Genomic DNA, 25,592 nt, shown 5'->3' on the forward strand with positions numbered 1-25,592 from the left:
CCCCTCAGATTAATTTGACCCTACACGTTCAGATCTAATAGAGATCTGTAGCACAGCTAAAGTCACAAGGGAGAGAAATCATGCTTCAGACCATAAATTAATCACCAGCTGGAGTCAGGCAAAAAAATTTCCCTCTGGAATACTACTGCAGTTAGGTGGATTGGAGAGGGATTTGTACCTTCATTTCAAACATCCAACACTTGCCACTATTGGAGACAGGATATTTGACTAAATGGCCCATTATTCTGTTCTGGTAGAGTAATTCTTGCGAGCTATGAGTTCCTAGCTTCCTTTACAAATCAGATATTATTTTCCATTCAGCCACCTGCACAAAACTGATCCTTGTATCAGTATGTGGCCCCCGGTGGTCATATTTCCTACAGAGAGTCACCAGTGCTCCCCATCTTCGATGGGTTTGCAGAAAGAATGAGTTGTGTAGCAGCTAGTACATGAACAGCTGCCAGGAAGTGCTCCTAATCAGTGGACTACAGGCTTTCTTTCCCAGGCAATGGGTGCTTCATCTTTAAATTCAGTCTGACTTACTGGCACAAACCCAGGAAGTGTTAGTCCATCTGCCAACTGAATATCCCAGTTAGTCTGCAGAGGTTTGCCGTCAGCTGTACAAGACTCCCCCTGCCCCCCCTTCAGGAATTTCTTTTTTTGGACAGACTCAGACAGGATCCTGATAATCCTCACCATACTTTCCCTCTCCTAATAAGCCTCCACCAAGCCCTGTAAAGAAGTTTAGGAGCACACAATGCAATTAATACCACCCCTAATCCAGCTGGTGTGGTGACTGCGTGTAAGTGAGCCTGGAGAAGTTCAGGTTTTATCGACAATGTTTGGCAACGCTGATCCCAGAATCGAACATTATTTCTCACTGGTCTGGGGAATGGGATCCAGGAGCATGGTGTCTTTCTACTACATAGCTATCACAGGGTAGGATGGGGTGTACACACCCCACACGGGGAAACAGAGGGTTAAGGAACGCTCTGGTAACAGGAGGCCCCGCCCAGCTGAACCTGGTGGTGCGCTGTAGTGGAGGCGGAGCTGAAAAGGGTGCAGCGCAGCTCACTCAGGGCAGTCAGTGAAAGGGAGCAAGCCTGCACCGATATCTCCTGCAGGACTCCAGTAGGAGCTGCACACCACCCTGAAGCTCACCTCAACTGGAGTGACTAGCATCTCTGAGAAGAGATACAAAACATCTGTTTGTGAGTGGGAAAGGGAACCCTCTGATCCACTTCTGAGGGGGTGCATTGCAGGCTATTGGCCAGGCCTTCACCATGTGGTGAAGAAGCAGGGAAGTGGTAGGAAGTAACCCAGAGGGTAGGCTGGATGATATCCTGGCCCAGGGTGCACACCTGATGTGCCTGCCCCTGGGTGGGAACCTGGAGGAGTGGGAGGGCCCAGGTTCCCCTATTGCCAATCCCTGGATTTGAGCCACTAGGTGCTATGGCTAACCACCAGTGCTCTGACCACCTGTGGATGTGGTCTGGGGAGACATATCACAGATTCTGACCTTGGAATCTAGATCATCCTACTGTAGTTAGAGGTAAAAAACCCTACCACACACCACAAGACATGTTGCCCCTCAATGAAGTTCCGAGCAGATTGGTGTCCCTGTCACAAATCCAACCACCACAATTGGCAGAGAAGTCTAGGAATGAGTGAGACTGGAGACAGGACACCTCCCCACCCCTTATTTTTAGGAATGCTCAGTGATGACTTGCCCACACTCAGTCACTTAGGGAAGCTTACACCGTTGCTGCCGGGCCTGTAACTGTTCTGTGGCTAAGCAGCGGACTTTAGTCTCCAGAGCCATCAGTGTGATATTTTTCACAATTACTCCCTGGTGAATGTCTGGCATGATCAGCATCCAGCTGACACTGGCTCCTTCATCTTCCAACTGTGGGAGGCTACACTGAGTCATGCCTGGATGGACAGCATCTGTGTGTCCTTCTTTAGCATGCTGGTACATTTCACAGTGCCAGAGTCGTGCACACAATACATAACAATTATGCACTCAACTTCCAGAGCCTCTTCTACCCAAGGATCTCATTAACGTTTGGAAAACCTTTTAAGTCAGTGCTCACCTTCTTCCAGTGCAGTAGGTAAATATTGTCTCCATTTTTACAAGGGGACTGAAACCAAGGCACAGAGACCTTCTCTGCCTGTCCCCAAGGCCCAAAGGAACTCTGAGCCACAGCCTAGACTAGACCTCTCACTCCTGACTCCCAAGTGTGTGTTTGAATAGGTTTCTCTCTAAAGACAAATTATCCCCTGACATTTTCCAGGTCATCTGCCTGCCTTTACCCCCCTAAAGAACAGCCTAGTAAAGGCAGTGCATTAGTCAACGTGAGTTAAACTTCTCATCCCTCCTCCTGTTTGCTCTTTCAGGCAGGGACTGACTTCATTTTGTGTCTTAGCACAACATTAGCACTTAAGTTATAAGGAATCCTCAATTCTCCCACTGAAATATAATTTGTCCTATTTCCATATTGGTGCCTATCACTGCTGGATGCTGTCAGCAATGTTGTTTACTATTTGTTGGAACTTGTAGGAGGGAGCCAGCTGAGAGAAGAGTTTCTTCAAATGCTTCCATAGTGGGTGTGGGGCTTGACCCCTGAAGAAGCAAGTGTTTGGCCCTGCAGAACTCTGGTATCCACTGGAGGAATGGGGCCATGTACTTCTCTCCCAGCTCCATAGCAGTGACTAGAACCCCCATGAAATGGGAGCCTCCTGCAACATTAAGGGGGACCCTACAAAAGATAATGCACCCTGGGTCTGTATTATCTCTTGTGCAGATTCACTGCTGGCTGCCAAGACTGTGAAGCACAGAGCACTGGCCAGCAGGCCCTGCTCCTAGCCTGCTCAATATGCAGACCTTGTGTACTGGTGGGAAAGCACCATTGAGGTGGCTGCCTCCCCTTTCGATGCAGCACAGGGGAGAGCATGCCTAGAGGAGACCCTTAACACAGAGATCCCTTCACAGGAGTATTTTTGTATGGAGCGAGAACCAGTCTATGCCAGGGTATGCTGGCAAGCTCTCCCTTGCTCACCTGGAATAAGGGGCTTTTCTGAGAGTACTTGATCTCCTACCTCAGGGGGCCTGGAGTCCAAATGTAGCACTTGTCTAATATCTCAACTAATCTCACTCCCTCTCATTCTAGTTACTGAGGCTTTCTGATACAGCTCTTTGGTCCTGATTTGCAGTTACCCTGCTGCTCCAGCACAGCTCCTCCCCTAAACAAGGGCAACTATTCAGTGCCAAGGATGTAGTATTTATGCTATAGACAAATGGCCACCGTTGTCACCAATACTGCATCCCAGGGACATTACATGCCAAAAGTCTTTTTCAGAACGCTGATCCCTGTTCCTTCATCAGCAGTATGAAGATCCCGTGTAGACAGCTAAAAGAGAGTTGGGCCTGTCCACCAGCTTGGGGACAAAACAGTCAGCCATACCCCACTTCTACACAGGCTCTCTTGTTCCTCCACCACACAAGACAGATGGGAAAGTCCTATTTGTGATAGACTTGACCTGGACTGATACTGTAGGGTCCTCCACTCCCCAGTAGCTAGAAGATCACAGCCTTCCCTTAGCCATCCGGGGGACCACAGGGCAGGTGGGACAGCCGGTGGGTGGGTGAGTGTGGGTGTGGGTGCACGCGCGCCTGCCTGCAGCCTTCCACTATTGCTCCTCAGGGAACTGTTTATTTGTCTGCCCTGTCAGGGCCACCACACACACACTTATCTCTGCCAGCTGGGAGTCAGCACAATCACTCCAGCTGCTTACCTGGATCAGCTGGTTCTCAACACCTGCCTGCTGAGCTTCTCCTTAGGCCAGGGCTTGCTGCTCAGACTGTTAAAGGGGCAGACCACTACTACAGTGCCCCACTGAAATCACTGGGCTCCATGCAAGTGTAACCCACACTCGCTCTGTACGGCCCTCTGGCCTTAGGGGCTGGGCCACACATAAAAGTTGATGAGCTTGCTACAGCAGTGTATTAACAAAGAGGTGATTTAGCTCAGGCGGTAGTTCCTTATGCTTTTACATCCAGAGGTGACAAGCCCTGCTGATAATGACCCACATGGGGGTGTGGTGTTACGCCAGCACAGGAGTCCACCTGCATGAAGCTCACTGCAGGACTAAGGCCTACGTTTTTACCCCAAACCCGTTACCATGGTAGCTGATCACCTCAGTTCAGTACCAGCCATCATTGGGGGCATCACAAAATGACGACATTCATGTTCCTAACTACTTGATGGGTGGGGACACCGAGGCAGGTATCTGATTTCTGACAGTTGCATTTCCAGTTGGCTGAGGACACAAAATGAGCAGCTTTCCTAAAAACAGCCAAATAAATCTGTTTCCATCTACAAATCTCTCTGATCTGCACAGTATCATATTAGTCCCAGCAAAGATCCACAGACATCAAGAGACAATTGACACTGGACACAGTGGCTTCTCAAGTGTGGATCATTTTCCATTAGTGAGTCACTGGGACAGCGGGAGCAGAGTTGTACAATAAAATTGCCACAGCAGCCGGGGATGGATTAACACTAAATGGGACCTGGATCAGCCACAAGCGCATGGCATCAAAATGACTCGCTTGTTTCTGGGAGGTTCAGGTCGGTCTCCGCAGAAATTCTGGGGTCTCTTTTGGCTCCTAGGACTCAGCTCAGCCCATCTGCTTGATCCTGCCTAATCTGCTACTGACTACATTGAAGTAGAAATGTCATGCAAAGTTCAGCGCTGCAGGCAGATGGCGTGTCAAAGAAAAGCGGTGATCAGACTGACATGTTGCAGGATTTCTGATTTTCATGGGAGACCCCAGGAAACTGCTGTCAGTGGAATCAGACAGTGAAGTGAATCCAGATGATTGTTGAAAGAGAGGGTAAAAAGCCTAGGAACACTTGAGCAATTTAGCCTGCTCTAATACTCTGCATCTCCAAGAGAAAGATGTGATGTCTGGGTTCCCCTCCCATGGTGTTATACACTGCACTAATTCACACAACTGACGAATATCTAAACGGGCACAATTACGGCCCATTATATGGGGAATATTTAAATAGTCATATTGACCTGAGGCTTTGCTTGTCATTTGCAATATTGATAATAACTTGCATTTCTATAGCATTTTTCATCCCCCCCAAAGATCCTAAAGAACATTACAAAAGTTCTACTAAACAGAAATCACTTCTCTCACCATTAAACAAACAAACACAGCTGCCATGTTTTGGGGCAGAAAGTGGCAGATGTTGAACAGCAAGGTTTAGGACAGCAAGTGAAAGATACTATATCCAATAAAAACTCAAGGTGACATGGATGTAACTATTCATAGTGCCAAACATGCCATGCGACCTTCAGGACCTGAGTGCTGAGCAACCAATCGACGCCCCCTGGATTTGCACCCCGCGAACAGGAGCGTGAGCTGTGGGAGCTCGGTGGATCTTAAAATCAAACAGCATTACGTGAAAGCACACTAGGGGATCTTCAGTGAGCGCCAGCAGAGTCTGCATGGACAAATTAATGCGCAATGCGTTAGTGCACTCTACACATCACACCCCTGGAGTGCACATTACCACATCATGTGGACAAGTCCTCAGAGTGCTTCCTTTTCTGAATATTTTAGAGGGACAAATTGATTTCCAATGCAGCTCCTGAAATGACTTGGTGGATATGTATTGTCACATCTTAAAACATAGAAGAATGACAGCGCGTACCTTGTGCTCCTCATGGTTTTATGCACACAGGTTTAAAAGTACCTCTGGGTGACTGGATGGCACAGGGCGCGGATAAAGGGCTATGGAGTCTTGCATCCCTAGATCCTCATTTGACTCCAAGCCAAAGACCCTTTTCTCCTGCTGCAGGATCTAAGTTCCTGGTGTCCTGTGCAGGGGTGAAATGCACACTTGTGCAGAGACCACCCGGAAGGCCTATGTGTGATTGAAGGGATGCAAAGGCCTCTGGCTGGCCCCTCCGCACAGGGTGGATTTCACCCTGGAAAAATAGGGCTCTGCATAATTAGTAACTGAAAGTAGCTATCATCAGTGGTTCCCTATTGGCCCATTCATATTGCAGTTGATGAACCCTGTACAGTTCTCAGGGTACAAACATTTCTGTCTCTTCCCTCCACAATACACACACACACACTTCCCAGTCTGCAGCTACTCAGTGGCTGCCTCTACACAGACAAAGGAGACAACGTGTATGGAGACACAATTACTCCCTCAGTCCTAGAGATGGACCCTCCAGGGCAGGGATGTTTGAGAAGGAGATTTTATTTTTCTACTGGAAATTTTGAATTTTTTTATGTTTTTTCCCCAAAATGTCCCATAATATTTAAAAAAAAATAAAAATAAAAAATCAAACAAGCATTGGATTTTGTTTTTTGGGGGGAGTGGGGGTGGAGGGGTTGTGAAGGGGGTTTAGTTGAAAAACCAAGACATTTCAAATGAAATGAAAGTGTTCTCACAGAAATATTCACTTCCCTCAAAAAGCCATTTTCCATTAAAAAAATAGAAATTTTTTTATCAGCGTTAATTATGGCAGAGCTAGATGAATCACATACTCTTGTAGATAAAACCTGAGCTTTGGATCTGGACTTCATGGATAAATGCAGGGGGACTGATGTTCAACCATGGTGTTTAAGAATGTTTTCATTTCATAGATTCATAGAGATTAGGGCCAGAAGGGATCCTTAGATCACTTCGTCTGACCTCCTGTATATCACAGGCCATTGAATTTCACCCAGCTACCCCTATATTGAGTCCTATAACTAGTGTTTGCCTGAAAAATCTCTCCCCCTTGACAAGGTCATATGGGACCAAGGGTTTTTTTCTGCATGTGTTTGTGCGTGTAAAGTAGAGGGGAAGGGGGAAGAAGTAAAGGATGCAAAGCCACCAGATGGAAGCAACAGAGGATGATTACAGCATTAAGTGGAGGGAAATTGGCCCAGTGACTTTTGTGCCCCTCTTGTCTCAGCAAAGCTTTATTTGCTTTCCCCTCTTCCTGTCAGTCCCTGTGCCTCTTCAGGTCTTCACTATTAAATTTGGCAGGAAACTTATTAATTTGATTGCTCATAGGAGTGCCCAAAGATAAATACATGCAGCTTAATAAACCTTGTTAGCAGGAAGGAAGGAGAGAACATTTAATTAATGTACTGTAGTAATGGTTGCAAAGCACTTTTGAAGATGAAGAGTGCCATGAGTAGGATGCTGCCCTCAGAAGTCATGCACATGTATCTGAGGGGTGAAGATAGCTTTAAATATTACTTCAGTCTTTCAGGGAATAAGTAGAACACATAATGACTTCTTTTGGCTGCATGTAGGAGTGAGGGAGCTCACAGATACTCTACCCCGTTGCATCCTGGGAGTGTTGTTGTTGCAGAAGGTACAGGGAAGTGGGACTTCTGAACCCTTTGCCTCGTATGTGTTGGCTCACAAGGCAGCTGGTGGTAAAATTGTTGAGCCATTGGTCTAGGCTTGTGTGACTGCCTTCCTGTGGAATTTTCTCTTCAGGGCAGGTGTATATATTCCCAAGGAATGGAGGGTGGCCCTGGAGTCCTTTAGAGTATGTAAGGATTCATCTGGCTTCTGGTCAAAAAGATGAGTTTCAACAAAGGGCAGGACTTCCGTGGAAAACCCCGCAGTGGGAAGCCATGATTCATGGCACATTGTAATGGCAGTAGCCATTGCCTTTGAAGATGTATCTGCTGCATCTACTGCTGATTGAAGAGTGGTCCTGGCAACCAGATTGCCTGCCTTAGTGACAGCCTGAAATTGAGCTCTGTCCTGTTGCAAAAGCTATGCAGTAAAGTCAATGAATTTATAATAATTCATACTTAGCCATCAGTGTTTGGTAATTGGCTATTCTGAACCAAAGGTGAATAGAAGTGAAGACCTTCCTTCCCAATAAATTGAGTCATTTACCCCTTTATTGACCAGATTGAATCTAGGCTGTTGCTGGCCAGATGTCTCCATAGCAGCCTAGACAACCAAGGAGTTAGGAGCAGGATGAGAAAAGAGAAATTATACCCCTTTGGCTGAGACAAAATAACATTTTTCTGGCCTCTTGGGGTAGGGGCCCAGATCTTGGGGATATACCAGACTGTTCTAGCTGGTTCGGCTGGATCCAGAGAATTGGAGGATGTCCAGGAGTTTATGCTGAGAATCCTGAACTTCCCCCCCCAAGGACGATCTGTAACTCCTCTGACGCCATATGTAACAGTTCCTGGAATTGTGTATGGTCGTTGGGGAGGATGGGGATACTGGAGCAATTGCTTCCTTCAATGATGAGGACAGCCTCACTGGTACCAGCGGAACTGCCAGATCTGATGCATGATTCTCCTCTTCCAGGCGGTCAGGAGGAAGTGCTGCCTGTCCTCTCACAGGGGAAAGATGGACTGACTTCCTAGTGGATCATGTTGTCTCTGCAGGGTGGTATGGGTCCTACAGTCCCCACTATAGCCAGTAAGACAGGTCAAAGGGTGATTGTGGAGGTCTCCAGGGCATGGGGTTCCAAGGCAGGTGCTTAGGCAGAGATTGGTTCCAGACTGACCCAGGTCCCTTGTCTGGGAAGGAATGTCTCCAGAGGAGGAGACATTGGTTCCTCAGATAGTTTAGAGGCTCCCAAGGAAGAAAATATTGATTCTGGATCTATTGGCAGAACCAACAGTTCCGCTGGAGGGAAACCATGGCTGGACGCTGGAATAGGAAACAGACTCCGCCCATAAATTGCATCTCCTGGTGGAGTCAGGACCTCCCTGGAGAGAGACCTGATCGAGATGGAGATTGAGGATCCAGGAGAGCAAAAATGTCCTCGGGCGGAGCATAAGACTCTACTCTTCATGGAGCGTGAGGGGTCCTGTCAGAGCTGGAGCTGTTATAATTTGTGCCACTGTCAGGCAACGCAGAGCCAGTACCATTGGTGGCTGAGGCTCCCGACGGTTTCATATTGTTGGTGCAGTCGGTTCCCAGAGCTGAAGGCTTAGTTGGTACTGGAGGCACTGCTGCCACCAGCGTGCAATCTGGTACTGATACAGCCCTGGATTTGTGGGCTGTCCTGACATGACCCTGTGATTTAGGACATTCTAAGTCCACATGGGCTGAGCAGGAAGACTCGACTTAGGCAGGGCTGTATCTAACTTCTTTGAAGCAGATTTAGAGCGTTTATGAGAATGCTCCCTGCCCTCCCAACAAGTCCCCAGTGAGGGATCTGTGGGGATAAATTCCCTTGCTCCTAAGTTGGATCTCAGAGCAGCAGGTGCAGTCCTTGCTGATGTAGGCAGTGGGGTCTCCTGCCCTGGGTCTGACTGTAGCCTCACGGTCGTCTCCATTAGGTGCTTCTTAAGGCAAAGATCCTGCCCTTGACGGACACGAGTGGGGAACAAGTGGTAGATACTGGGCCTGGCCACAACATGAGCTTCCCCGAGGCAGCATAGGCAGCATTCATATTTGTTGCTGACTGAGAAGGAGCGTGAACAAGCAGCACAGAATTTGAAACCCGGGGTCCTGGGCAAAGTCCACTACCCACAACAGGGCAGGGAGTGTGTGTGGGGGGGGGAGAGAAAGGGTGATTCCCCAGGATGGGGAATCTAACTAACTATCAAACTTAGATAAGAACTATCAGATAAAATTCTTTAACTATTTACAAAAAATATATACCTATGTATTTACAGATTGAAGAATAAAGGAAGATGAAGCTTGGACAATGGAGGTTCCGACCCAGGCCATGTAGTGACAGGAAGGAACTGGAGAGGCGGTCAGTCCACTCTGCCCTTTATCTCCTTGGTTGGAAGCATGAGGAGAGTGAAGGCAAATATGTGGCCCAACAGACCTGGTTTTCAAGAATTTTCCAGTTCCGGCTGCATGGCACGCACATGCACCCACCGTAGAATACACACAGGCACCAGCACTCAAAGAAGGAAAATCACCAGAGAGATTTTCAGAATTGTTCAGCAGTCAGTGCTCAGCAGCTTCCCTTGTTCTTCCACTGAGCACTTTTCAAAAATCTGGTCCTTCGTGTTGTTGGGATACACGCAGAGTTAGGGTGCCGTGCTCCGGTGTCACGCACAATGCCGCATTGGCCTGTTGCAATGCAACCAGGGCTAAATCTTGTTAGAAAGTTATGTGTACATGAATGCCATGTTGGGATCTCCTAACATCTCCATGAGCTAGAGGCCTGATCCTGAGAACTCTTACTCATGCAACTAGCCTTTACTCACACCAGCAGACCCGTTGAGGTCAATGGCGCTATACATGAGTGAAGGTTGTAGCTCTGAGGTGGAGTGTTAAAGAAAAAAGCTGGAACAAGTAAGAAAGGGGACCGGATCCCGAGAAAAAAATAGTACTGCTGAAAGTAGTAGTTCTGGTTTGTGCCCCACTTCTTCTCACTCTTTTGGTTGGAGCCTTTATGCGCTTCTGTAATAGGAACAACCACCAACCAAGGTCACCGAGCAAGTCTGTGGCAGAGTCAGGAGCACAACATGGAGCTCTGGACCCTTGGGCCTTATCTATACAGGGGTTTTAAGCCACTGATGTAGCAGCACCAATGCAAACCCCTACTGGTGCAGTGCATCTACACGGACCAGAAAACAGGCTAAGGTACAGCATTGCAAAAGTCTGCACTAGAAGTTTGCATTGCATTGGTATAGCTATACACCAGTGACTAAAAGCCCCAGTATAGACAAAGCCTCAATCCTGTTCTTTAATTACAAGACTGTGCTTCCTACAAACTCTTTCCCTTCTAGTGATTAGCTCTCCAACTGGCATACTCTAGCATATAAAGAAAAAACTATGACTTCATAGCTTGCTTTTGTGACTTGCAGGATGGCTCCATCCTGTGATGAAAGATTGCATTGCATCCAAATGTGAATTTCTTTAACAGAAGTCATTCAACTTTTTTCACCCAGATGGGTTATACCAGCACCTTAATGATTTATTCTAGCTAAAGAACCTAAGAAAATTCTTGAGAGCGCTTCTCCTGTCAGCTTAGTTAATCCACTTCTGTGAGAGGCAGTAGCTAAGTCACGAGAAGCGCTCCCGCCGACACAGCGCTGTCTACACCAGCGCTTCAGTTAGTTGAACTACATCGCTCAGTTGTGTGGATTATTCACATCCGTGAGTGACGTAATGATACAGAAGTAATTCTCTAGTGTAAACCAGGGCTTACAGAGACCCTCCGCAGCATACCCTATAACCAGGTGATTAGAAGGAAAACCAGGGTTCAAGTTCCTTTTTGCTACCTAAATCTCCTTGGGAATCAAACCTGAAAAATCAAAATGTTTTGTTGCACGAATGATAAAATGAACCATTTTGACATTTCCAAAAAGTTTTCTTTTTGACAGAACTTTGCCAAAATCTACACAAATTCACCCAATGTTTCAGTCGATCCAAGTCAGCATTTTTCAGTGGAAAAAAAGTTTAGTCTGAAAAATTTCACTCAGTTTTAGTTGTAACTCATACCTTACCCTCCACATGCAAGTCAGACCCACTACCCTGCTGGGGGCCAAGGAGCTCACTGTACCTGGTTCAGCCCCATGCCCCCTGAGTCAGAAACCTCACCCTTCTTCCCAGGGCCTCCGCCGATGCTCACAGTCCTCCTAACCACCCTCTAGTTCACACTGGATTACTGACTCCCAGGGAGCCCCTCTCTGTTTGCTACCCCACTTTACTGGGCCACAGGCTGTTCTTGTTTTCCCTCCAGCAGGCCTGCTTGTCCTTTGTCACTCATCTGCTCCAGCTGGGGAGGCAAGATAAGTCTGGCACAGATGCAGCTGAGCCCTAACACTCCCCACCCCTTAAAGGCCCAGCTCATACTGGGAAAGCCCCAAGCACTTGGTGCACAGCCCTAACAGTCCTTCACATTTCTGGAGTCTCAGGGAGAAGTGGTAGCCAGTACTATCTTTTCAACTATGGCTGTCCAAGATGCCATGTGACTTTTCTACTTCATTTAAAATATCATGGTAAGCCAAATTCTAGCCATTCCCCCCACCTCCTTAAGGATTACAGATGTAATATTTTTCTTCTTCCATTAGCAAATAAATTGGAACACACTGGTATTTTAGGCAAAGGTGTCCTAGAATTGTTCAGATCAGAAGGTTTTAACAATGGTCAGATTTTTTAAAAAATCATTAGCGACTAAAACTTGTGAATATCATCATTTTCAGCTTCGCTTAAAGGGATAACATCAGTGATTCTCAAACTTCTGTAATAATGGCCCTTTTCACATGGCAAGCCCCTGAGTGTGACCCCACCCCCACCCCTGTATAAATTAAAAACACTTTTAAAATATTTAACACTATTATAAATACTGGAAGCAAAGTGGGGTGGGAGTGGAGAGGTGGCAGCTTGCGACCCCCCCCATGTAATAACCTTGCAACCCCGAGTAGTCAACCCCAGTTTGGTCACAACCCCCTGGTCTATATAATCAGGCTGAAGATACGAGTTAAAGGTTGTTTCACGGACACTAGACTCTGAATTCCCCTGCCAATTTTGGGGGTTTTGTAAATCCAAGTTTCCTATACTATTAGATATTCTTTTCTCTTCCCTGTTGCTGGGTGAAAGCTCCACACAAACAAAAGGGAGGGGAATTACTATGCCTCCACTTTTGCAAACTGCTTCATGCAGGCACTAGAGTCAATGGGGTTCCATTGTCTTCCTGCCTGGAGCAGTTTCCAGGAGCTTAAGATGGGGGGCAGCATTGCCCACTGGAGAGGGCACTGAACTCAAAGACAGGTGACTTGAATTCTGGCTCATCTCAGCACTGACTTGCTGTGTGACCTTTGGAAGGTCACTTCATCTGTCTGGGCCTGTTTCCCTTCCCCACCCTTAGCCTATTAGATGGTAGGTAAGTATTTGGCAGCAGGGACAGACATATCTCACTGTGTTTGTACAGTGCCTAGCACAAGGGACCTCTGGTCATTACTGTAATACAAATAATAATTGGTTAATGATGTGGGGAAGACTGAAACTGACTATACATAAAGTCAACAAAATAAAAGCAAAAGCTTTTTCCCCCACTCTAATCTCTTTCACTTATGGAAAGCTTAGGTATTACTTGTAAAGATACCAAAAAGTACTCAGGCAGAATGATTCACTTTGGTTATATATTTGCGCAAATTAAGTGAGTATGTGTGATTTTATGAAACAGTCACAGGAGGGCAGCATCAGCTGTGTTTTGGGTTTGATGGAAAGGAGATATTTGATAAAGCTTTCTAGCAGGTCAGGGTTTATGATGATACTTCATAAGACGCAGTAGAAAAACTTACTGGCTAGACAGATACAAACACCACTTCAGGTTTTCTAAAAATCTGTATTTACACAATTTTGTAACAGAAGTGGACTGAATATTTTACAGTTGCACACAAATAAATTTATTTAGCATGAATGTAAAACAAAGTATGGCGTAGGGCACTTTACCATTATTTAGCGCTGCTCCCCATTGTAAACAACAGGGCAGGGCAGTTGTATAATAACTGAAGGTTTTCACTCAGTACATTCTTTGCTTGCACAGGAAAATTACATAAGGCCCCAGATCCTGCAACAAGTAGCACATATATAGGCTGCAGAGAGAGATTTCAATGGGGCTCTGCACAGCTGCAGCAGGGCCGAGGCCTAAGCATGTGTCCTTTTGCTACCATAGATGTCGAGACCAGTTATACAGGGACATATAATTCAGTATTTTACTTTTAGCAAAACAACTGATGGCATGATCCTGCAATGTGTTGATCATCCTGAACTCAATCAGAGCTGAGCTTTCTCAGCTCCACACAAGATCAAGTTCTTATTGATTATGCAAATGTTAGGAAGGATACGTCACGCAGTGTACTTTTTCTCCCCATGTTTTTTAGTTTTGTGGTAGTGGGTATAATCATTGTACAATTCCTTAAAGACTTCTCTTACGCCCATCTGTAGCGATGCGTTTAAGAACTTGATGTCGCGTTCAATGCAAAGGTCTAGGATGTGATATATTCCCTCAGTTAGATGTTTCTTTACAGCTGGAAGTAAGGTCACCTAGGAGATGAACAAAATCTCATGAAACTTTTTACTTTCCATAGTTAGTATACGTCAAGTGACTGGAAATAAAAGTACTGACAAGATACAATCCAAAGTATCAGCCCATCTGTTAATTTATTATCTAATATTTTACACGGTGTTTATCTCCCCGATTTTGCAAACCTGATTTAAAACACAGCAGTAATATATAATCCTGTATATTAAGATTTGCAGCGGTGCTGAGTGTTCAGGTAAACACTCTGTTATACTTGGGAGAATTTGAAATCATCCCAACAAAAAAAACCCTACAGTAAAATATTCTAAGACACCCATCCTGGAATAGATTTTTCCAGCAGTTTTTTGTACACCTCTTTCATATTCAGGAGATGGAACAATAGCCAACATATCAGCTGCATGCTGCACACTGAAATCTCAGTTAGGAACAAGTCCTTCTGTGAGCCTACATCTAAAATGGTTAGTTTGTTTTGCCTCTTCCAGTTTAATAACTGCATTTATCTAGCAACTTTTATCCAAGAATTTCAATTTGCTTTATAAGCATTAATTACAGAAGCCTTAAAGAACACCCTCTCAGGTGTGTGTTTACTTGACCCATTTTAACCCCGTGGAACCCCAGGCACAGAGAAATTAAAAGACTTGCCTTAAGTCATACAGCAAGCTAATGGCAGAGCTGGGAATACAACCTAAAACTCCTAACTCAGTCCCTTGCTGATCACTAGACACGCTGTCTTCCCACAACTGCCATAATCCCCATAACAAAGCTCATCAAGGTTGACTCTGGAGTGTTTTGGGGCTCTAGGCAAACTGGAACACATCCTAGGATCATAACCCGCTCACTAAACATTTTACTGCTTTAGGTTCAGGTGGCCTCTGGAGCGGATCATGCTGTTCTTGCCACAGAAATAGGTCTTATCTCTGCTGAATACTAAAATTAACTTGGTGCCTCCAGACCTGTGCTTCTGCACTCCAAGCATGAAACTGCATGAAAGGCTCTCATTAAAACTCAGAATTTTCCTCTCTTCCTGAGGCAAGTAATACACTCTTCACTATGGAAGTGAACTCCTAATCCCTGTGTCGGGTCCAGGCTCTCTTTCTGCCCTGAGGCCACAGAGCAGTGAAGGGGCAGGGGCTGCCTTCTAAGAGGATGAAGAGCCAGCTGATCGCTGCACAGAAGGAACAGCATGAAATGCCACTATAATTGAGAATTTGGATCAAGTTCATACCTGGTGTAAGCAGATGCATCTGCAGTGGAGTTACACCCACTTACACCACATCTGAATTTGGCCCCAACTCCTCTTGACTATCTTTACTCTACAATGCAATTCCCACAAACCACTGTCTAAAAACCTTATGAGATTTACACAACTGCCACTGTGAGCTGGCAGTTAATTCTACCTACACACGTGTTATGGTCTATATAGTTAGCAAGACCAATCTGCGTTACAGAACTCTTGATGGGGGGACGGCTAAGTGTGTGAAGAATTATTTCATCATTGCTGAATTATGCTACAGCTCTGAGATAACGCATGAAAGGTGAGATCAAGCATGTGGAAGAGGCTGCAGGTGTACCCAGGGCCAATGATGGACTTTTCTAGGTTTATTTCAGAATAATTAATAAGGGTCTACATTTGTTGTGATAAATATTGATAAACTAGATTTTTCATCAGGGGAAAGTGCCCTTTATGATTGAGAGAGTACAAGTGTGTGTGCAGCCTTTGTAAAAATCTACTTTGAAAAGGGGTTTCTCTTCTGTTCTTTCAGAGCAACATGAGAGGTCTCAAGTGCTTTCTAGCATGTACAGGTCCAGCCCCTTTCCCCTTTGAGATCGATCCTCTTTTTTTTTTTTTTTTTTTTTTTTTTAAAAACTCCACGTCACCAATTCAGTAAGTGTCCCACCAATTCATTAACTCTCCTCCTCATGCTCAATTATTCCATTAACATATGAATCCCCAAACAAAGATTCGTTTGTGCCGTTATTTATCATCAACTAGGTAGGCATATGGTTACACCGCACCCTTTAGCTAAAGTCTCCAGAGGCCTTACGCTCTAACACAGACTCAAATCACTTGAAGATGTCCATATGTGAAAATTAAAACAGACACCACGTGCGGGACACTCAGCGGTTCTATAATTAGCGAGCACAGCTACCGAGCAGGTTTTAAAGAGTGAGGCTTAAAACCAGTGAAACAGCATATTTAAACCCAAGAGATAATCAAACATTAACTTTCATTGTTATTTGCAGAACAAACTTATGCTCTATATATGAAAGACTCTGTTCTGAAACACTGAGGGCACGTCTAAATGAAGAGTTATCTCCTCGCAATAGCCTGCCGTGCATTAATTGAGTGTGGACCCTGCTGCCACACACGAACAGCTTCATAGTGTGCTTTGATTTACCCTGCTTTGACATGGGCGTAGATCAAAGCTCATTAGGGACTCTTACTGCACAGCAGCAGGGTCCATGTGGACAGTCAGTGCATGGCAAGCTAGTGTGGGGTAGATTTACACCCCAGCAAAGTTTAAGATCAAGTGATGCACCCACTTTTTAAAACTTTGGCCATACGTACTCTCTTATAGGGAGTAGCTGCTCTTATTCAGAAACCAGTGAATAGTGGGATCTCAGTTTGCTTTATGGATTGCCCATCCAAATGCTCTAGTAATGTCTTTTCAGCAATGGCTGTTTATAGTTTTAATTCCTCTAATTTGGGGGGGATAGGAGGACTTGGTAAAAGAGCACCCTGCATTTACACTGACTGAATATTTTCCCCCACTCCCTTTCTTCACTCCTTCCTCACCTGGAGCCCCCACAGCTGCAATTGACACCAAAGCGGGATTTGCCTGGTCTTGGTGTGGGAGGGTGCAGTTTGTGGAAAAGAAAAGGAAAGGTAAAAACATAAAAATGATTACAAAGAGCGAGGAAGTAGAAGCTGGCAGCTTCTGCTGAGGATGTGGAAACAGGTAAAGCAGATACCAGAGAGCATGCTGCTGTGGATGAGTTACTCAACACTGCTAGAAAAAACAGGTTAGGGAAGCCAAAAAAAGTACAGACAGACAGACGTCTGAACAGCATGTGAGTGAGTTGCAGAAGGACCTGGCAGCAAGAACTTAATTTACCCCAGTTAGTCCTACTGGGGAAAAGACAGGCAAGACAGGAGCAGCTGGATTTGTTAACACCAAAGTTATCCCTGTTGGGAGTTCCCTATGGCACTACTTCCAGTCACTCCTCTCCATCACCCATATCCAGCTTATTGCTGGGAATGGCTCTGACTGCAGAAGCTTGAGGAAACTGATCGTGCTGAACATTACTTGAAAGGGTGGCTGAATTATGTGGGAAGCTAAGGACAAAATCGTCTGTTCGGCCAACTGAACGTTCGGGCAACACAGGTGGCACTCTCAGGAGCGGACACTCAAAGATTATCACAGTGTTAAAATGCAGCAGTACTTTGCAAGTATGATGTCCGTCTAGAGACGGCCTGAAGTTCCGCTCATGTGAGATGCAACCCAGTGAGGCACCTGGCAAGCTGTACAGAAGTGGATTAAGCCAGACAACAACTGTGGAGATTTTTGATCCTACAGCAGTTGCTCCAGATGGTTGATGCAAAGATGAGGATTTGGACATCTGAGCAGCAGCCAAAGAGAGCAAGACAAACCCGCTTGGCTGGGCGACTGCAGAAAGGTACCTGAATATCAATGGATCAGGCCCAGAGAGGCTCGTACACAATGCAGTCCTTGAAAAGAGTTTGCTGTGAGACAGCCCTTAGCACGAGTACTCTCTAGAGCCTTAGCTGGGGCAAATACAATCACCAGGACATCAATAATTAGCGTAAGTAGGCAGGATATGGAGCAGCTGTGTGTCCTGCACAGAAACGAAAAAGGCCCAGTTGAAGTTTTAAACCTAGGACAGGGAGACATGTAAAAAACCCTGATCACTAGCACAAATTAATTACAAGAGGATTTTGCAGGCTTTGATGGACACAGGCAGTGTTCAATGAAATCCAAATTGGCTAACCTGGAACAAATTAGTAATTCAGAAATTAAGTCTGGCTGTAAGGAGCTACTCCATTGTAGACTATGCAAGAGCAAGAATATTTGCTTTCAGTAGAAATGGTTGAGAAAGATGTAACCATCCTAACTGCTTACTGGACTCTTTCCTCTGTTTAATTAATGTCAAATTCTTGGCAGTACTTCTAAAATAAGATTAGAGCCTGGTTATAGATTTTAGAGCACTAAATTATTGCTCTCAAACCAGAAATTTTAGTCTGAGGGTAAAATGTCCAAGAGAAACCCCTACAGAATGCAGGCAGAGAGCAAGGCATAAGATGTCCAAACGGTCTCTGATAACTGCCAAGGGTGGGCTCAAACTCAGTGCATGAGTGTCCTCAGATTTAATGACCACAGCACATCACCTTTCGCCACTCACCTTCTGAAAGAGCGGGCTGCCTACAAACTCTCCGATTTCAACAAAGCCCTAGTCTTGCTGCACATGCCCACGTGGCTATCACTCTCTCTTTGATTCATCAGAAAGCTCAACCTGACCTGGAGTAGTAAACTTTATCCTCTAACTTTTTCAAGACACCACTGCCCCCTTGGGGAAGTGATATCATGTACCAGCCGAGATAATTCCAAGCACCTGAGATCAATTTGGGGAGAATTAGAACCATAGTTCGAGCCCCAGGTGTATGCAAAAACAAAACAAAAAACCAACACACCAGAAGAACCAGGAGATTTTGTAAAAACAATTTTAAGGGGTAGATCATCTCAGGAAGCTTTGCTCAAATGACCACAAATTTGGAACACTAGCCCTACTCTGCATCCCTAGGAGGTACAGCAAATTTCAAGACATCCAAGTCAGCATGTGGATTTTAAAAAAATTTAAAATAGTTGTCTTTTAAACAATAAGTGACTCTCAACCTGAACCTTATAAATGACTTTAAGGTGGATGAGTGTATATTACCTTCTGCAGTTCAATCACGTATTGGGCCACTATAAAGACAGAAAACACTGTGAACTCCTCTGTTTTTGCAGCAATGTGACTATACATCCTTTCCACCAAGCGTGCACATTTCAATACAACTCCAAACTCATCTGTGCTCCCTAAAACAGAAATCAAATTGTGGTGCAAAATTAGGGGTTAAAAAAAATTGTTATACAAGGAAAAAAACCCCAAAAAAACAAAACTTCAACAACTACCTAGCCATGGTTTCATATTTTGGATTTGCCAAAATGCATTTTTTTAAACACAGGAGAGGTGAGAACAGAAGAGTGGTTTAAAAGCAACTGTGCCCTTATGAAAATGAACAATCCCTTACAAAACTTTATAGACTCTCTTTCAAGGGCAATATTGTAAGAATAAAGGCATAAGGCTGTTTCAACTCCACCATACGCTAGGATGCAGCCAACTTTTGTTACATGAATTCAAGCAGAAAGAAGGGCGGGGAAAGTACCTCCCATGTTCCAGTCCTCTGCCCAGTTAACTGGAAAAAGAGCAAAAACATCAAATTTTTTTAATTTTTTTTTTTTTTTTTTTTTTTGAAGTGCCACTTGCAGAATACATTATCAAGAAGCAGCTTTTTGATATAGAGACCTATTACATGGCAGAGTCTCCAAAGAGAATCACCATCACTGGAGACATTAAAAACTAGATGGGACAGAGGACTTGAATTTTCTGTAGGGAACAATCCTTCACTGGCAGGCAATGAGATAACTTAATAGAAATTAGGAGGAAAGTGGGGGGGGAAATTCAGGCATGTGTCTTGTTTTTTATTATTAAAATACAATAATTCTGCAGGGGTAGATGAAGTGTATCTAAATCACAGCATTTCCTGAACCTGTAGCTTTCCACTGATTCTTCTCTTTGGAAAATGTGGATACTACTGAAATGTATAAGCCCCAGCTTTTATGCCATGGGTGCATCAATATATCATTCCTCTCTCTCCTTTGGAATATCTTAGTGTACTTGCCTATTGCATATACATGGTTATAATACACACACACAAAGTGGGGTAAATTTCAAAGCAGTGAACTTGGTTTTAGCCACGTGAATTAATGGAGTCAAATAAGTAAATCCCAAGTAACATTTTGAACATGTACAAGATTCTGGTTTTGTATCTAACACACAATGATGAACATGTAGTCTGTAGCACATCTAACATCTGCAACACAGGGCTCTGCTTAGTAGCACATATGTAAAGCCCTTTCCCAAGTGCGATGGTGTAAATCATCAGCATTTGGAGCCACCACACCAGAAAAAACATGTTTTTCCTAAAACTTTCACTGACCTTATACAATGGGGGCTACTGTGGCTGTTTCTGAGTGAGAATGCAAAGGTTGGGGAAAGGAACTGACATAAGGTACAAGGAGCCTTGCCCCTGTCTGTGTTGTGTCATTGTGCTGGGACCAGCCAGGGTTACAGTTCGAAATGGAAGCACTATGCTAGTCTCCCAGGATGAAGCCTGGAAAGAACCTTTCAAAGAGTGTCAGAGTGCAGATTGCTACGTGGCTCATCCTCACTTCTGCCTATGTGGCCAGTGGCCCAAAAGCCACGATCTGGCCCTGGGACTTTGTTTCAACTTCTAACGTTACACACAGCCTGCCCTGTCCTGCACATTCTTCCGTGCATTGCACCCCTCAGAGTCGGGTACGTTAATGAAAATGATGACACAGCACCTCTGTCTCCTTTCTGTCGCCCCTCGTGCATAACAGAAACAACCAGCCTATTGAAGCTGTTCAGGAAAGATGGCGCTGCTTTTAGCATAACCTGGAAGAACATCAAATGAAAGAGGATCAGATAAATACCTAATGCAGTACAGAAAAAAGGCTTTGAGGATGGTTCCTTTATTAAAGCAGCACACGCAGCATGACGTTCAACATCCCAAAATAAGAGTGGATTTATGTGCTTTAAAGGAAGGTACATCGCCTGTAAGCTCTACAGGGAAGGGACTGTCTTTTTGTTCTGTTTCTACGGCTGCTGGCACAATGGGGTCCTGGTACCTGACTAGGGCTCGTAGGTGCTATGGTTAATACAAATAATTACAATCATCTCAAAGTAACCCCACATCCACAAAGCAGAGGTTGAAAGTTATGCTGTTCTAATGCCTGGGGCATTTACCGCTGTCTGTCCTGAACCAGTGCTTGCCCAAGGGACCAGAAATTTAAGGACCAACACACTTATTCATCTGAAAACAGTTTGGAAAAATCAGCTTTCAGCTGACAGGCACTAGAGGCAAAAATTTTCAAAAGTGACTTACACAGCCAGGAGCTTAAGTCCTTTTGATCTACAAAGAGACTTAGCCTAAGTGCCTATATCATTTTTTTAAAAAAAAATATGGAACTTAGGCCCTTTTAAAAACTTTGGCCAAATCTAACTTTAGAGGTTGTGATAATTTGCTTCCAAATATCTTATCATTTCAGAACCTTCACGTTTTCAACCTCCTGGTCATAGGTCAGGGATTGGCTTCTTAAAATTTCTGATCCCCCACCCTTCAAGCCCCTTCTCCCTTCACCTTAGGGTGACACTGCAGTATGGAAAACAGCACTTCATGAATTCCCAGGAAGATGCTCCCATACTCCTCCATCTTCAAATGATCCAGAGGGACAGTCAGAAGAATGCTGAATGCCAGGGTCACGTGATGGGGATTGGAGAGAATCTCTTCTCCTTGCCTCAGCAGGGCTGCTACTGTCTCCAGTATAGGAACAACAATGGTGGGAATCAGCAACTGGTCCCGACAAGCCTCTTTGGTTTGTATCTACATGTGAAAGACAAGACAACAATAACAAAAAAGAATTCCGCTGTCTCCACACACCCCCTTCTTCCACACCAGAGAATTGTACTGTTGCAACTTGAACCAGCAGGAGTACACTGGCGCAAACTGCAACAGCATAAAGCCTCATCCGTACTAATCAATCTGTTTTAGGCACATGCCGTGTGCCATATCCACATGCAGCATTCCCTGAAAGCACTGCAGGGTCTGTGCATTGTTGCATCTATCCCACAATCCCATAGAGAAGATGCATACAGGATGTGTTATACAGGGTCTATTTGCATCTGTTCATGTTTTTACACTGTTCCAGTGGATACTTCTGTCCTTCACAAGCATTGACTCACCCCAAGCCACTGCCAGACAAATCTCTGGTCCCAGAGAGTCAGGCATTGTGATGGCACGCACCAACACTACTACAGTTGGGTGCAGCACAACACAGGTAAGGAAACTGATTCAATTATTTTCATTCACTTATTCAGTCATTTTTATATGCTCTTTTTTATTAGTTTGGCCTTGTAGCAAAGCAAAAAGCCAACAAACAGTTTTCTCCTCCTTTGGATCAGAAGAAGAGTTGCCCAGGCCTGGGGAGAAGCATCTCTCTAAGCCTCTCCATGTAGCCTAGTGAGATGCTCTCAACCTCTACACAATGCAGTGCAACCCCAAAGATGTAATCTTCCTCAAAGTAACGGTGATGTTAATGAATGAGTGTGTGTGCCATGCCAGTATACAGGGACATACCTGAGGAAATTTGGGCCAAACAGCGTAAATGGATCCTAGCCAAACTGATGTCAAATGTAGAATTTTTTTTTTTTTAAATATATTTTTATGTATGTTTCAGACACAATTGTTACAGGCTCTGTCAAACAAAAGTGATAGGTAACTTATACTGTGGGAGTTACTTACAACTAAAGCTGTGATTATCTGTGGGCTGGTAAACCAGAAAGCTTTCTCTTTCTCTCCAGTTAACGGGCAGCTGAGCAGCAATTTGGTTAGCGTAACAGCTGACAATACTTCCTGCAAAAAAATGGATAAACAATCACTGCAAAAAGATAAATACGCTCACTTGAAATATGGCACCTCTCAGTGGAGACATCACATTATCAGCAGCTCAACAGAATTTGCACTGAGCAATAATCACCTTAGCATTCTGTACAATATCTATTTTAAAAGCAAATCGTGACATTAAAACATTTAAAAATAAAGGCAGATCAACTCATGTAGCAGCCATTATAGATAATGGAGGGAAGTAGTGTGAACATACACATATGAAACTCACTTGTGGTTTGAGCCTGCCATATAACCAGCATAATCTCATCACATTTACCAGCTAACATGTCACCACATATTGGCTTATAAGAACTAAGATGAAAACATAGAACATCAATGTATTTCAGCCTTACAGTCCAAAAACATGCAGATTTCAATGCCTATATGCTACGGCGACTAGCGTTACACAAACCATGTAGAAAGATCAGGTTAGATTTTCTTTTAAATGGACATTATCTACGGAGATGACACACAGATGCCTTTTCCAAATGGGCAGGTCTGGGAGCCAGATACTCCTGAGCTTCAGCAAGGCTCTGAGTTCCAAGTCACTTAACCTTCCGGGGGGGGGCCTATGCCAGGCTTGTTTGCCAAATTTCTTCCCAATGTTACAACTACTAATTCAGTTCCACTGGCGACAGATGTTACATGTCACTTAATGAACTACTGGAAGATGCTCAGATGCTACAGTAATGAGCACGGTATAAGAACCTATACAGAATAGAGTAGTGGGAGCACTAATATAATCAGTGCTTCACATAACTGCTGGTGTTTAAAAGCACCGTGCCACCTGACCCTGTTCAGAGTAGGTTTGGACAATAAAATGGTTAAAATGCCAGTGGCTGCAAGTCTCTTGTCTGTGCTACAGCTTTGGTGGTAACAATAGTGGGAAATTTTTAAGTGATAAAACCTTTTGTCTGGTCTTGGTCTCAGTTTCTCCATCTGAAAAATGGGGATAATTGTACTAACTTACCCTCCTTCTCAAAGCAGTCTTGTGACGATCAGTACATTTGTGTTTGTAAAGCACTTTGCCAATGAAAAGTGCTCAGTTACTGCTAAGTAGTACTGTGATAAGCAAAGAACCACCCACATTACAAGAAATGTATACTAGCATGTGCCAGTTTACACCTACAACTGCAAAGAACAGACCACATTAGATGTGACTTTTAAATGAACTAGGCAAATCTTTGTTTTGCGTGAATGGAGTTAATGGACTGAACCAGCTTCCTGGTAATCACCTACATTATTATGACAAATTTTTCTGGGTGCTGAGTCTGAGGACTTTACTGAATAACACAATAGGAAACAAAATTAAAGCTTTTATTTGGCCAGTTTGTAATGTTAGAATTAACACATAGGCGTCGACTTTCTGCATTCTCTACAGGAATTCACTGATGTGAGACTCCTGTTAATATTACTGGGAATTAGAGTGCTAAATGCCTGGGGATCCTACTGAAAGCTTTCTTCATAGGTAAGAAGTTTCTCTCTTTTTCATAGTGGAGTCTATCGATCTCAGGTATTTCTAGGGCACCCTTCATCGCAGTACCTAAGCACCAGGTTTATTGCCATGTAAGTTACCATGAGTGTGCAGCATAACAAACACACATTTAAAGCCAAACTCCTATGTGTTCCTCATGTCGTGTTCACGGTCTTTCTTCCTGCCCATTTTATCAGATACCATCCATGTTCTATTGCAGTTTTTCAAGCCATGGAGAGAAAACTAAAGAAAATAAATTATAAGAAATAAGCCCAAAGTTCCCTACTTTAGGATTTTGTTTCCAAATATTGCTAACTTCAAGTCCTTGGAGCACCAGCCTCATCATGGCACAGAACTCCTCAGTCGTGCAGCTCTCCACCAGCTGGGTCATCAATTCTGTCAGCTGCATTTCTAGATCTTGAATCACCTGGACTGTAGTGCCAGGGCCTGCATATTCAAGAGACACAAACACGTCTGAATTGCTTATCCACCTGGGGAACTGCCAAAAAACCCCTTTCAAAATCAAGCCTTGAAAAAGAGCTCTCTCTGTGAGTGATTTTTTAATGTTCACCCGCACAGAACTGCTTTCTCCCACCTACCACAGCAGCAGTGTGTCATTCAGAACATTCCCATCCTACTGTGTATCCCGCAGTCAGTATCTTGATTAAATGCCTTCACTCTGTGAAAACCCCATAATGAGGCTTGTTCACAAGCTAGGGGAACAAGTTGATCACAAGCTACAGAATATCAGGGTGTTGGGAGGAGAGCCACACATCACATGAATATTAATGGACAATGCTTAGATCTCGGTTTAGCAGTGACCAGGTCTCCTACATATGAAGTCAAAGATTATATTATCTATGACTAGTTTAAATTTTGGTTTACTTTGCAAGCATATTTATCTGCTCCACAAACACCCCGAACGTAGCAGTAACTCCTGGGATTTGTGGCAAGATTTTCTGTAGGAGAAAATAATTTTAATCTATTTAAAGCCTGGCACTTCTACAGCACATTTCATCAGAGAATCTCAAAGCATTTTATCACCATTAATTATGCCTCTGCACTAAATAAATATACCAGCTTTGTACATGAGTAGAGTGTGGTACAGAGATGTTAAGCGGGAGTCAGCAGAAAAGCCAGGGTCAGAATTTGGTAATCCTGACTCCCAATCCTGTTTTAACACTTACAGAATTCACCATAGGAGGCAGTATGATGTAACTGGAAAGAACTGAGATACACAGTGTGCAAGAAATATTATACATAGACACAATATAAAAATCTATTTGCAACTCA

The 25,592-nt window shown here is 44.3% G+C and overlaps 1 protein-coding gene and 1 long non-coding RNA gene across 13 annotated transcripts in view; one reads left to right on the forward strand and one right to left on the reverse strand.

Annotated features, from left to right (window-relative positions):
• The first annotated feature begins 1,050 nt into the window (after positions 1 to 1,050).
• On the forward strand, positions 1,051 to 16,884 carry LOC122465118. The gene is made up of 2 exons (XR_006289698.1): positions 1,051 to 1,211; positions 9,683 to 16,884. It is a non-coding gene; the product is annotated as an uncharacterized LOC122465118 (long non-coding RNA).
• The window catches only part of URB2 (URB2 ribosome biogenesis homolog), a 32,894-nt gene continuing 20,599 nt past the window's right edge, over positions 13,298 to 25,592 (reverse strand). For 8 of the 12 annotated variants that reach the window (XM_043543283.1, XM_043543284.1, XM_037895225.2 and 5 more), the window contains 6 exons: positions 24,586 to 24,746; positions 22,682 to 22,792; positions 21,521 to 21,763; positions 20,685 to 20,775; positions 18,973 to 19,112; positions 13,298 to 14,018 (listed from right to left, as the gene is read on the reverse strand). In XM_043543283.1, coding sequence (XP_043399218.1) covers positions 13,821 to 14,018; positions 18,973 to 19,112; positions 20,685 to 20,775; positions 21,521 to 21,763; positions 22,682 to 22,792; positions 24,586 to 24,746 — 944 coding nt within the window. In that variant the 3' untranslated portion in view covers positions 13,298 to 13,820. Of the gene's footprint in view, positions 14,019 to 17,698; positions 17,875 to 18,972; positions 19,113 to 20,684; positions 20,776 to 21,520; positions 21,764 to 22,681; positions 22,793 to 24,585; positions 24,747 to 25,592 lie in introns of all 12 variants that reach the window. The other 4 variants (XR_006289696.1, XR_006289697.1, XM_043543286.1 and 1 more) reach the window with 4 other exon arrangements.

Source organism: Chelonia mydas, chromosome 3, assembly GCF_015237465.2.
Source record: "Chelonia mydas isolate rCheMyd1 chromosome 3, rCheMyd1.pri.v2, whole genome shotgun sequence".
NCBI lineage: Eukaryota > Metazoa > Chordata > Testudines > Cheloniidae > Chelonia > Chelonia mydas.